Here is a 14,318-nt window from a genome sequence, read left to right as displayed (position 1 = left end):
TCATTCACAAGTGGCTCGAAGGGTGGGTTCCTGCACTAACAGAGGCCAGGTACACAGTTGTCCAGCGCACTTTCTCTTTGTTTTCTTTTTTATATTTCCCAATGTTTTGGGGTCTTCCCAAATTTATAAAAAAAAAAATTGTGTAGGCTACCTCCTACTCCTCCACCACCGCTACCACCTTCACCGCCACATCCACCACCTCCTCAGCCTCCTACTCCAATTTAATATATGTAATATATCAGGCTGGTTTAAAATCTGTAAAAAAACACAGATGGGCGCACCATAGGGTAATTCTGTGGGTATATATTGATATACGGAGAGAGATGGTAAGGCTCACCTTATATGGTTGTGCAAGGATAGGCACAACACTATTGTAGGTATTATCAAACAAGCCTGGATGTCTGGATAGGGCGGTCTGCAGCCACGGGATCACAGAAGATCTTCAAACGGAGAAGCCTGGAGCCCCCAAGAAGATAGTAGTATAAAGGAACAAAAACACGTCCCACGGCGCGAATTACCGTCAGCCAGTCACCAGGATCAAGAAGAAATCTTTTTATTGCAGCAATACAACGCGTTTCGGGGAATCACTCCCCTTCATCAGGTACACAGAGCTCTGTGTACCTGATGAAGGGGAGTGATTCCCCGAAACGCGTTGTATTGCTGCAATAAAAAGATTTCTTCTTGATCCTGGTGACTGGCTGACGGTAATTCGCGCCGTGGGACGTGTTTTTGTTCCTTTATCCTACTCCAATTTGACCTCTACCTCCTAGTTCAAGATCATTATTTTTACTTTCTTTTAAATTCTATGTTATTTTAGTTCATTTCCCTATCCACATTTGTTTGCAAGGCAGTTGTCCTGCTCTTACCCCTATTTTGCTTCCTTTTGCAGCCCTCTAGCCCTTTCTATGACTTTTTTAGAGCCATTTTAGTGCCCCAAAGTTCGGGTCCTCAATGGGGTTCAGGTTTGGGGTAAAGTTCGGGTCCCGAACCAGAACTGTGCCGCGAAGTTTGGCAGGGAGGTGCCGGGGACTTTCAAAACCAGACCCGGCTAACCCGAACTTTCAGGTGTTCGCTCAACCCTATTCTTTATACCTGACGCTAACATCGACCTGTAAGGTTGAGTTCACACTTCAGTTATTTGGTTAGTTTTGGCCCTGTAACTGCCCAAAGAAGTGAAGTGTGCAGTGATTCTAAGAGCGACGCCTGTCATGTGTGTATCATACTGACTTACAGTATTGTTTCCCTACCACAGCAAGCTCACTATACGTAACAGGAAATAGCTGTTTTTTAACGCATTCGCCATGAATTAATTCGTATGAAATTTAATCTTTTCGAAAGATTCGGCGAACCGCCCGAATCGCATTTTTGAGAAATTCGCTCATCTTTAAAGAGGACCTCTCACCTCCCCCTGACATGTCTGTTTTGATAGCTTCATGCATTCCACATGTAATAACGATTCTGGAGCCTCTATTCTTATGGCTCTATGTTGTGCCATTCCTTTGTAATTTCTACTAGAAGTTATGAATGGATTGCCAGCAGTCTGCAGTAAGGGTACAGAGGGGTATTAACCAGTTAAGGGTGTGCACCTGCACAATCTGACAATGACAGTAATCAGTAATGACTGGATAGAGTGAGACAGTACAGCGACACCCCCCCCCCCCCCCCCCCCAACTGGTTAACACCCCTCTGTACCCTTAGGCCTCTTTCACACGGGCGTCATGTTTTTTGCCTGGATAAGAGGCGGGTGCGTTGCGGGAAAATGCGCGATTTTTCCGCGCGAGTGCAAAACATTGTCATGCGTTTTGCACTCGCGTGAGAAAAATCGCGCATGTTTGGTACCCAAACCCGAACTTCTTCACAGAAGTTCGGGCTTGGGATTGATGTTCTGAAGATTGTATTATTTTCCCTTATAACATGGTTATAAGGGAAAATAATAGCATTCTGACTACAAAATGCATAGTACATTAGTGCTGGAAGGGTTAAAAAAATAAAAAAGTTAACTCACCTTATCCTCTTGTTCGCGTAGTTCGTTCCCAGTCTGTTCTTTGCTAGCTGTGGGCTTGGGCTGAATGACTTGTGGTGACGTCAGATCACATGCTCCAATCACATGGTCCATCACCATGGTGATGGAGCATGTGATCTGACATCACCACAGGTCCTTTAGCCCACAGCTAGCAAAGAACAGACCGGGAACGAACTACGCGAACAAGAGGATAAGGTGAGTTTACTTTTTTTATTTTTTTAACCCTTCCAGCACTATTATACTATGCATTCTGTAGTCAGAATGCTATTATTTTCCCTTATAACCATGTTATAAGGGCAAATAATACAGTGAATAGACTGTCACCTAGAACCCATGCGTGAAAATCGCACCGCATCCGCACTTGCTTGCAGATGCTTGCGATTTTCACGCAACCCCATTCACTTCTATGGGGCCTGCGTTGCGTGGATTATCGCACCGCAACGCACAAAGAGGAGCATGCTGCGATTTTCACGCAACGCATAAGTGATGCGTGAAAATCACCGCTCATGTGCACAGCCCCATAGAAATGAATGGGTCAGGATTCAGTGCGGGTGCAATGCGTTCAACTCACGCATCGCACCCGCGCTGAATACTCGCTCGTGTGAAAGGGGCCTTAGGGCAGACTGCTAGCAATTGATTCATAACTTCTAGTGGAAATAATAAAGGAATGGCACAACATACAGACATAAGAAAAGATGTTCCAGAATTATTACTGGGGGGATGCATGAGTGGTGAAAGGGCCTCTTTAAAGGGGTTATCCAATAGTAGAAATACCCCTCCATAATGCCTGGGGTCCTCCTATAGACAATACTTACCTAGTCCCAATGTCCCTCTGGATTGCTGCACGGGGCACTGCTGCATTTCCCCGTCTCGCAGACCAAAACATCTGGCAATGGGGGGAGCAGCCAATAGCAGGGTGTGGCGGTGACCAGCCTCCTTAGTGTCACCAGCGATGACAAGAGCTGTCTATAGATGAGTATCTTTGGTTTGGCTAGTATGAGATAATTTGCATACCTGAACAATTAGCCTCCATACACCGCTCTATCTCTTCAATGAGAACCAATACCATAAGCTACATCTAAGGAATCTCTTCCAGCCGATCAGTAGCCTCCCTTGCAGTGATGAGGTACAAAAACCCCAAAACAGCTGTGTACAGACGGGTGTCTCCGGTTTGGCTGGATGAGCCTGTGATTTTGTTTGGAGGAGCTGGTACAGATGATTGTGATTAGAATTATCATCATTTTACAGTTGACAGTGAAGGCTGCTCACATCAGTATTCAGCGCTGTAGGCATATATCATATATCTTCATGACTTACGGTTTTCCAATTTGTCCTTTAAGAAATATTAGCTGTGTGTGATTTTTTGATAAATTGTCCAGGAAAAAAAAAAGAAAGAAATGCAGGTTGGGAACACTGGAATGCACAGATAGAGCACGTCATATGCTCCAGTTTCCTGCTATGTTCTCTGTTTCAGTCCAGGTGCCAAACTGGGGAAAAAAATTCCTAATTAGCTCTTGTCTGTGGATGAGGGATATGTACGTGAATCCCTCTGTAACATACGTCATAAACATATTCTTAGTTATAGCTCCTGGGTTAAGCACTTGTGGGATCTGACTGTGGCTGAGAGTGTATTAGAAAATTAGAGTGTGTCTAGCTCTCTGTTATTTCAGCTATATTTATTGGTCACTGAGAGCCTCTTTAAGTGGCACTTGCAGTGAAGCTTCTGTATTTCCCTAACTATATTAGTCATTACAAATCTGAATTCAAAGACTGTAACTACCAAATTATACAACAAACTACAGTGGTTAAACCTGAACATAGGGAATCTCTGTAAAGGACATTCAATGGCTATGTTCAGGGCTATGTTCTACATGAAAAAAAAGCGTGAGAAACTTTACCAGTAATGGAAGTTAAACTTTACTTGCCCAAATTATGGGGAGATGTATCACTTGCTTTATGTTAAAAAAAAATGGCCTTAGGGCTCATGCACACGGCCGCACTGTGTTTTGCAGTCGTGCTTTCCGGAATTTGTGGAACGGGCGGCCGATGATAGAAATGTCTATTCTTGTCCCAAAACGGACAAGAATAGGACATGTTCTATTTTTTTTTGCAGGGCCACGGAACGGAGATGCTGTTCGCATCTTTTGCGACCCTATTGAAGTGAATGGGTCCACATCTGAGCCACAAAAAATGCAGCTCGGATGTGGACTCAAACAATGGTCATGTGCAGGAGCCCTTGAAAAGTGCCAACTTTTGGCACACAAATTACTTGCACAAAATGTTGCCACTTTGGGTAGTTTTCTGCTCATAACACTTTCCCAAAAGTAGGCGGGATGTGGGAGGGTCTTAGTAAATATACTATGATTTACATAAAAAACCAGAGTACATTATAGTTCATGTCTATGTCAGCTAATCGCTGTCTTAGATTTGATCTTCTGGTGCATGGAAGGAAAGAGACTGTTTAATTTATTAAGAGACATCTTCCTCTTAATAAATTAGGAGTCTGTCACTCCAGTGCACAGGGCTACGACACTGGTGGAAAAAATGCCAGTCTTGATTCATGTCTAATAAGAGTCTGCTTTTTTTTTTTCCATAAACAGTGTCACTTGTGCTGTGTTTGGTATGACAAGTCAACCTGAATGGAGGTGAGCTGCAATGCCAGACACAGCCCATGGAAAGAGTTGTATTGTTTCTAGGATAAAAAGAATAAGCCATTTAAAGGGAATCTGTCACCAGTTTTATGGTGCCCTAAATAAAGGCATTATAAACTAGTGACAGGTCTCCTTAGCAAAATGCTGGGTCACTTTCTTTAAATAACTCAGCCGTTTTACCAAAATCATGTATTGAACAGTTCCAGCGCAAGCCAATGAGTCCTGATATTCATGAGCTCATGGCTCTCCCCTCCCCTGTCAGAGGCAAGTGGGCGGGGAGAGCCTGGAGCCCATGAATATCAGGACTCCTTGGCACGAGCCGGAGCTGTTAGGATTTAGAAGTGAGGGCAGAACACCGAATGTCCTAAGCTTTGCATTGCTTTAATAACCTCCTCTATCTTTCTTTACAAGAAAACCAGAAAAGACTGTGACCAAGGATGTGGAGGAAAATTCAGATGGTAAGCTACTGTCTACACAAAGAACCTAAAGACCATCATTTGCAGTTTTCTCACATCCCCCATGTTTGAATCTTACTTCCTAGTTTGTCATGTGACTGCTGCCCCATCATGCATCAGGGCAGTGAGAGGAGTCCTGACATCAGCAGAACTTGTGGCACTAACTAGTTTATTTTTTTTATCTCCACATTTTTAAAATGTTCTGTGTAACTGGATTTATAACAGACTGAACTTGTGCTAATGTCCATCATTTGTTAGAGCAACATTCATCCTTATGTTTATCTATCTGTAGCTATCTATCTGTCTATTATCTGTCTGTCTATCCATTAATCCATAACTGACATGTAACTGACACTACACATAGAGTTATTGATGGGAAGGAAAAGAAGTGCAGTGAGCATGTGCGTCCTGTATTACACTGCTCCACTACTGGACGTAACCAACAGCAACTGAAATCAAAATTGCTTAGCCACAGGGTGCAATGGTCGGCTAATAACTTTAGAATAAGGCAGTTTTGATACATGGTGGTATTTGGGGAAAGTGATATAACCGCGATATCTGCTTGGCGGGATACATGTATTAGTGACACAATCCCTTTAAATAAGCTTAATTTAGACTGCAATTTTAAGCATTGTACATATTGTGCCATTCTTTACATCCCAGCCCGCTGCATAAACCACTTACTCCCCTTGTCACTCATGTATCAGCAGATACTTATACAGCATAGGTGTAGCGCTAGTTATAGGGCCTGTAGGTCCTCGATCCTGCTCCTCCAGAGCTTCATTCACTCATTAGAGATAATAAATCCTCCTTCTCAGGTCTCATATCGAAATAAGCACAGTGGTAGTGCAGCCAGCCAGTAACGCAGGGGCAACACGTGAGGTGCACGGTGGAACGATGAGGGGCCAAATAATAACACACAGTTCATCAGTTTACTCACGGTTCGCAGAAAGCCTCTCTGGGCTGGCAGCACAGTTTTGAGGTGGACAGCACGAAATCCTCCGGGGCACACTCTGTGGTAGGGAAGCATCAGCCAAGATGGTGGTTGAGGTGCCCTTGATGTTTGGGGTGCTTAGGGTGCTTGTTGCGGCTGAGTCCCTTGACGGTATTTGTCGTGACGCCAGTACCGTTAATGGTGGTACAACCAATAGTAGTAATAATGAGGTAGACAGTGGTAAGATACAACTCACAACTTGTACTGATTTTGGTTCCACTTGCATTAGGTACATAAAACAAAATGCAGTCTTTGGTTAGCAGTAGAGTTATCCTGTGAATCCACTGTTTATAGGCTTTCGTAGCTGGATTTAAGCTGTGGATATGGAGTACCTTATTCCAGTTGGTATGCTCAGTCCTATACCTTGTCCTTTCCCTCCAAGCTTAATATTGGGACAGGAAGCTAATCTGTTTCCCGGAGTTATGGTGTGGCGGCAAGAAGCCCTAAAGTCCTCCACCATGCGCAAAGGTGTCTGTGGCCCTAAATAACGGCTATTATCACCGATTAATCTTTCTGGTGCTTGGGTCTGTTCCAGGGAGACAAACTCTCTCCTACTGGTCAGGGATGCAAGTATATAGTCCGGTCACAGAAGGAAAACACTCTTCTGCGCCTCACACCTTGGTACTACCACATAGCGAAGTTGGCTCCACTCACTAATCTGTGGTGTGAAGTCTTCACTCTGCATTCTCAACTCTGTTGGAACCACTTACTCCCTATCTGTCTAAGCTTCACCCACTATCTAGGCCTGACCTACTGTAAGTATTTATAGAACCTAAGTGTTATCCCCATCTAGTGGTGGGATGTATAAATTACACCTAATCTGCCCAGTAACATGGATTTTGCAGATAAGTTAATACAAAATTACATAGCAGAACATAATACAATTCTTAGGGAAAAAAGTGCTTTTAAGCAGTGCCCACACACATGTAGTGGGACGCTGAAGTAGTCTGCGAGTGAAGAAATCCTGTCCAGCTTCTTACCAGTTTCTCTAGGGTTAGAAACGGGCAGCCTGGCAAACCGGTTCACCCTTCCACGGACGGAGTACAGCAGCTCCTAGTATGAACTAACATAAAAAAATGAAAGCATATAGAAATGTAAACATTATGGGTGATCACTAGTTGGAATTATTGGGGAACTTAGACGATATAATCAGCATGCCGCTGCGTGTTAACCTGCATTACTGGTACATTCATTAATCTGTATATGTACTATTTTCCATGTTTGCCATATTTTAGCTCAAATAACTAGTTCAATTAAATAAAACCTGGATCTGACACTGATGGCTCCTCTTTTTCAGAATGTACCTCTGGGTTATCTGTCGGCACAGTCAGCTGTCAGCATGAAGTCTCTATCTTAAACATTGACCTGGATTCAGACTGCTCAGATTACGAGCTACGCATAACCTTACAGTGGATCGCCGCATCAGAGCTAGGAACCACTGCAGTCTACTTCAGAAAATCTCAGGAAAGCAGGATTCAGAAGGTACTATCTGATGGCTGCCTCTCCTTGTATAAGATGTGCAAGCGTTTTTTTATGGTGTTTTGATATCTCCTGCTCTATAGGGGGGAAAAAAGCCCCCAAAAATGTGATTCAAGCAGTTGTTTAGGAAAAATACTTCTAAAAAACACCATAGGAAAAAAAGTAAGACGTTTATATGGCGTTTGTAAAAATGCTAGATCAAAATCATGTGTGTAGAGGCTCTTAAGCAACACATGTTAATAAATGATTATTTTTTATACTGGACGGCAGTGATGGATGTTTCTTAGGGTGGGTTTACATCACGGTTTATGCCTCCGTTTGACATATACGTTACAGAAAAAAAGGATGCAAAAACGCATCACGCCACGTTCTTGTATCCTGCACAATTAACAAGTATACTTTTTTTTTTTTTTTTTTACAATGTAACTGTATGGTGAACGGATGCCACTGTATGGCATCAGTCTGAGGCATACATTTAACATATATGTTTTTTGTATAGGTTAAAAGGATAGGAAAAACGAGATGTGAGCCCACCCTTACAGATACCATCAATTGGCCATAAGCTCCCATGTTAAAAAAAATTGTACGTTTAACATATTCTTTTTTTGAGCGGATGACACAGGATTTTATTGAATTGCTGTCATAACTAATTGTATAACTTAACACAATTCGAGGTTTAGGCTGGACATATCTTCAATGCAGGGGTTCTTCAGTTTGGACAAGTTAGATTAATTCCTTTAAACCAGTGGCGCACAACGTTTCCTGGTTGGGGGCCACATTGCCAGACTTAACCAATGACGAGGGCCGAAATTAAAATTTAAAGGTGTATTAACAACTGAAATATTGTACTTATGGCATATTGAACACACGTTATATACCATTAATGTCTGGTTACACTTCCAGGACTCCCATCTAATGGGAGAAATACATTAAAAATACATGTGAGCAGCCACAAGACATAGGCATACATGTCTGTTACCAGATGGTTGGGGGCCGCACAGAATGGTATCAAGGGCCGCATGTGGCCCCCGGGCCGCAGGTTGTGCACCCCTGCTTTAAACAGATCCAGCAGGCTGTTTGGCACAGAACAGCCTGCCAGACTTCACCGGATCCGGTCTAGCTGGATACTACCCTTCACTAACAAACCCCATTGACTATAATGGGATTTAGCGGGGATCTGGCCTCTTGCCGGCGAAATGCCAGCTTTTAGCTGGACAAAAAAAGTTGCATGCAATGGTTTTGGCCCACCGAAAACCAGCATATGTGCCAGAAATTGGCTTGATCTCCCATGAATCCCATTATAGTCAATGGGGTCCGGCAGTGAACAGCAGTATCCAGCAAGCAAGGATCCAGTGAACTCCCGCAGGCTGTTCTGTGCCAGAACAGATCCGTTTAATGCAAGTGTGAACCTACCCTTAGCATTCACAGTTGAGCATGTTTCAGTTCTATGGTTTTCAGAACGCCCATAGAACTGAATGAAGAGAGCTGTGCAACCAACTCTCCATTCTCAGTTTCGATGTTACCAGACAGGATGAGGGGCCCCCATTCTAGTGGATATGCCATAAAGGTCTAAGATGAGAATAACCTTTCAAGCGTTACCCAGTGCCCATTCAAATCAATGGTCTGTTTAATGCTGGACAGGTTCTTCAAGAGATGCTCTTTGTAACCGCTCTCTATTCTGGTCAAGAGATGAGGACAGGAGAGTTCCGTCTAGGACCAAGAGGTTACAATTTGCTGCAGATGGATTTTGATGGGAAAATTAGCGCTCCCTAATACCATAAGGCCAGACTGTATCCTGCAAAAAATACGTTATATATGATGTATTAGATGGCAATTTCATTAGCAGCTCTTTGCTCTGGCTCATAGAGGGGAGTCCCTTGTGGAGAGACCCCATAACATGTCTATATAGAACAGACTTGTCTTCATTTGAAAACATTTTTTTAAAGACATTTTGTGTGAAATGATCTGCTCTTTTTGTTTGTATATATGATAATGTGAACAGTCTCCTTATTGCCTAATAATACAAATATCTGATATACTTATATTCAGTTAATTAACTTTTTTTTTTTTATTAAGTTCCTGGAAATCACACAGCTCGTCCAAGCGAAGTCCTGGAAAGTCGGGGATATATTCAGTGCCCTCATTCTTCACTGCAAAGTGCAGGAGCAGAGGCGGGAGGCTACACCAAGCTTTTTTGACTGGCTCCTGGAACTGGGATAGGATCTTTCAGGGAAGCTTCATGAACATTCATGGGGTTCAGTATAGTCTGAACTCGCCAGCCTATGTTACAACGCAAACAGACTCTGTTTTATTTTGTACCGCTATTGAGAGAAGATTGACAGATTGTATATTTAGAATGTAATAGATACAGTTTTTAGGCATGTGGGTCATGCTTAATATTTTTCTAGTATACATATATAATTATGTATGTATTTATTGGGTGGAATATGGTTTAAACTGCAGAGTTTAGTCGGACTGTGTGCATTTTTAAGTCCTGTTATACATGAACTTTGAATGAGGAATATAGTACATATTGGTAAAGTACTAGAACTGAGAAAGCACACTATGGTGGATGGACCTGGAGAAATTTGGCAACTCGCATAATAGCACAAAATAGGATAATTTTCTCCATGTGACAGCTTGTGTTTCCGTATTTTTCATTATTGAAAAAAAGCTCTATACCAGATCAGTTCTGATGTGTTCTTAAAGGCATGTGTTAAAAGGAACCTAGAGACCTCAAAGTGTTCTTTAAAGAGAATATCCATGAAAAACATTTTTCTTTAAATCTAAATTAAACAAAAATCTGTGATGGTTTTTAATATATCTTGATAGCAGTCAAAGCTTTGTTTTTCTAATACAGAACACCAAATCCCCTTTAAAGATAGACATTTAAAATATGACTGCCTGTAGCCACCACTAGAGGGAGCTCTTAGCATGCATGTATATATTGAACTAATAATAAAGCAGTATACAGTTGTAACAATGCCGATTGTGCCGAAGACGTAGAACTGGACTTTACCCATAACAGTCGCCTTTCTTAAAAGGGGTTCTACACCGTTTTCTTACTGATGATCTATCCTTTGGATAGGTCATCAGCATCTGATTGGTGGGGGTCTCCGGTGTCGGACCCCCGTTGCGCCCAGGCAATGTGATATAGTTGTGACATCATTGGCCTGCGGGAAGCAGCGAGAAGCTGCCTTGTGAAACAGCTTATTGGCAAGGGTCTCGGGTGTTGAACCCCCAGTGATCAGAGGCTGATGACCTATCCAAAGGATGGATAATCAGTAAGAAAAAGGTGTAGGACCCCTACAAGTACTATGGGGGGCATTTATCAATTGTGCAGTTTTCTCTATCACTTTTAAGTCTGCCTTTGGTTTCTTGTGCTGTGCCAAATTTATGAGATGGCTTATGGGTTCTATAAAACGGGCGCACATGTAATGTGGTTTGGTTTCGCCTTTTTAAGGGATTGTACGCAAGGGAGTTACATGACATACTTTGCAACTGGCTGCAGCGTTTTGTGTGACATTTATCAGTGTCCCGTATTATAAATGCACCTTAAAAGTGATTTCTTTTCTGAAACAATCCAACTTCTCACTCTATTTCGGAAAGCGGTAATAGAAGCCAAAAGTTGCTAAATTTTGCGCAAATTGTCAAGTGCACTAAAATATGCGACAATGTAATGCCACAAAACTGGCACAACAGCTTTCATAAATGTCTCTCAATGTCACTTGGTGCCCAGAAACCCGCAGGACTTAAAGTACAGATGAACTGCACAACAACCGCACAGTCACAAACCCAACAAATATGAAACACATATCAACACTAGCAGAAAACAAGGTACCGTACTTACTGATAGATCACAGCAGCAAAATAATGAGGGTGATGGACAGAGGAGATGAGCAATGGAAAGCATGGAAGGAACTGCAAAATACATATCTCAAAAACAGCAAGAAAGACCTTGGGACTACAGATCCCAGAATACAGTAGACTAGAGCAAGATACTATCGTGGAACTATAAACTCCGGAATACAGAACATACTAAAAAATACTGAATATCTGGAAGGACATGCACCTAGAAAATCTTATATCCAGCCACCAGACCAGAGTAAGGCCTGGATATATAAAGGCTTAACAAGCAAAGACTTGCATAGTGAGTGCCCAAACCAAGTTAGTAACTAGATGAATATGAAGCAACAGAGAGATTCCTGTTGATCTCTCCGCAGTAAGCTCCTGTTCCCTTTTTTGGTGGCTGCAGGCAGCAAGAATATTGACACACATTTACTAATATGACTGAACCTAGATTCTGGTATAAATTGCACCAAAATGTGGTACAATTTGGCACAATTTTGGCTCATCTAGGTTTGGTGAAAATATATGTGTCTACAGTCTAAAAAGGGGCTCGGCTTAATGTAAAATGGGTGTAGCTGTATGGGAAATGGGGCATGACCATTTGGTGCCAGAATAGCACCCCAATACTGGTGTAACCTTTTTATCTCAAACTAAGCCAAACAATAGTTGATATAAAGTTAGACAAAAGTGTCCAGCTATACGCAGCATTTATTAGCCAGTCTGAGCCACTGTGCAGTCTGGTGCAGGTCTAGACAGCCCAAGGGTACACCATCTATAGGATGAGAAAATCTGCCCCATTGTGTTTTAACTGTATATCAAAGGAGGGGCTTTGGAGCTTTGTATGAGGAAAACAGAGGTCTCTCAGCTATCAATAAAAAATAATCAACAACATTTTTGGAATATTCAGTAGAAACAACATAGTGTTAAAAGGTGGACATTCACTTTAAAGTACATTTTATAGGGCTGCAGGCTTGGGGGGAAAGAAGATATATAGTATGCTGTAAATGAAATCCACCATAAAGGTACAACTATTGCCTACACACATTGGCAGGAATTATTTTGTGCACTGAACTAGCATATAACATATCAGATTTATATGATGTATTTACATGATGGCAAATCTCTCAGTCTTGCTTATTGAAGCAAATGTTTAACTTACAGGACAGCTGTATAACAGAAATATACCGAAAGCTACATAACTTTGTGGAAACTAATATTATCCCTACAGATTAGCCCAAGAATGGGAGAATTAGAATTATTTTTTTGTTCCTACTTCTCCTCATGACACCATCATAGCATTGACAGTATATTTCAGCACCACTTGTGACTCTACAAGAAAAGTTGATCTGGAATATTTATTCCAATGGGAATACATTTTTTTCCCCCTAAACCAGACGTTAGGAGAACTGACCAATTATCGTTTAAAGTCTATGGACATGTTTGCATCAATTTTTTATTGAGTTGCAGTTTTTGTAATTCGTTTCAATTAAAGGGTCACTGAGTATTTAAAAAACGTTTCATATATCATAGAGACATATCAAAAGCTTTGAACAGTGGGGAGTGTGAGTGCTGAGACTCCCACTGATCGCTAGAACGAGGAGAGAGAAGCGCTCACATGGCGTGCCCTCTTTCCTGGATTCAAGTTGAGCTCATAGACTTTCTATTGAGTTCACCTAGGTTGATCTCCTTTAGCAAGAAAAGAGAGCTCGATATGTAGGTGCTTCTCTCTGCTCGTTCTAGTGATCAGTGAACGTCTCAGCGCCCAGACCCCCACTGATGAAAACATGACATATCAAACATTCTCTGAAAACTGTGACCTTTGAAAGCTCTTAACTGTTTGTCTACTGCAGCCTGCGCGGGATCATGTACATTGCAAGCTGCTCAGTTGTGTTCAGGGTAAAATCTGTCCGACGAGCTCTTTAACTCAGTTTACAGCTCTTCTCTCTGCTCTCCTGAACCATGTTTTATTTCATTCTGAATGGGCCTGAGCAGTTGGCCTTTCATGTGATCACACACAGGCTACAGAAAACAAACCATTCAGGAAAACAGAAGTTGATGAAGTTCAGATATTCATACAACACTATACCTGGCATATGATAATATACATGTAGGTAGTGGATATATAGACATGTGCACAATATTTTTACCACACGTAGGATGAAGGATAAGACCTTCGCACCAGACACCACTTCTTTATAATGTAAGATTTTGTGTTGTCATTGATAGCAGTCAGTGAATATTGGAAACTTGAGTGATTTGTAAAGTAAACGTTGTGTGTAGTTTTACTATGAGGACGTCAGTGTAGATATACCGCAATGTGTAACTTATATTACCCAGCAGTCAGCTGTGCACAGATTGACCTATGCTACAGACGTGACAATCTATCATATTTGCTATATCAATGATAAGTGAAATCATTTATCATGAATCCCTCTCCTGTAATTGAGTTTCCCAACTTCATAAAACAGCTTTAACTAAACTATTTTGCTAAATGGTAACACGTTCTATCAGTATATCCCATCAGGTAATAGCAGTGAACTATATATATATATATACACAATCTTCATCTATCTACAGTATAGCAGCTTTCATCTTGGTTTAATGTAATGTACCGTTTTGCCTTCTTCTTAAAAAGCCATATATTCTTATTTGAAACCAGCAGGAAATATGTAAAAAATGGGACTTACAGATAAATGGCAGAAATAAAGATGACTTTGAAATTAAGGGTACCCATATTGGGAAAAACCCAGTGAGATCAATATTGCAACCAATAAGTCCATATTTTAAAGCACAACTATATAAAGCACCAACCAAAATATAAAACTTACAGTCAGAGCCTAATGAAGTGATCACATATGAGAAAGGTA

At 41.6% G+C, this 14,318-nt stretch overlaps 1 protein-coding gene across 1 annotated transcript in view; it reads left to right on the top strand.

The window, feature by feature from the left end:
* Positions 1 to 9,822, top strand: part of LOC122935247 (SPHK1 interactor, AKAP domain containing) — a 231,202-nt gene extending 221,380 nt beyond the window's left edge. Inside the window, exons 10-12 of the mRNA XM_044291009.1 lie at positions 5,086 to 5,132; positions 7,421 to 7,605; positions 9,679 to 9,822. Coding sequence (XP_044146944.1) covers positions 5,086 to 5,132; positions 7,421 to 7,605; positions 9,679 to 9,822 — 376 coding nt within the window. The remainder of the gene's footprint in view (positions 1 to 5,085; positions 5,133 to 7,420; positions 7,606 to 9,678) is intronic.
* Positions 9,823 to 14,318: the final 4,496 nt, after the last annotated feature.

The sequence above is a fragment of the Bufo gargarizans genome, chromosome 4 (assembly GCF_014858855.1).
Source record: "Bufo gargarizans isolate SCDJY-AF-19 chromosome 4, ASM1485885v1, whole genome shotgun sequence".
Taxonomy (NCBI): domain Eukaryota; kingdom Metazoa; phylum Chordata; class Amphibia; order Anura; family Bufonidae; genus Bufo; species Bufo gargarizans.
Note: the sequence above shows the minus strand (reverse complement) of the source record. Positions and strands in the feature narration are given on the sequence as shown.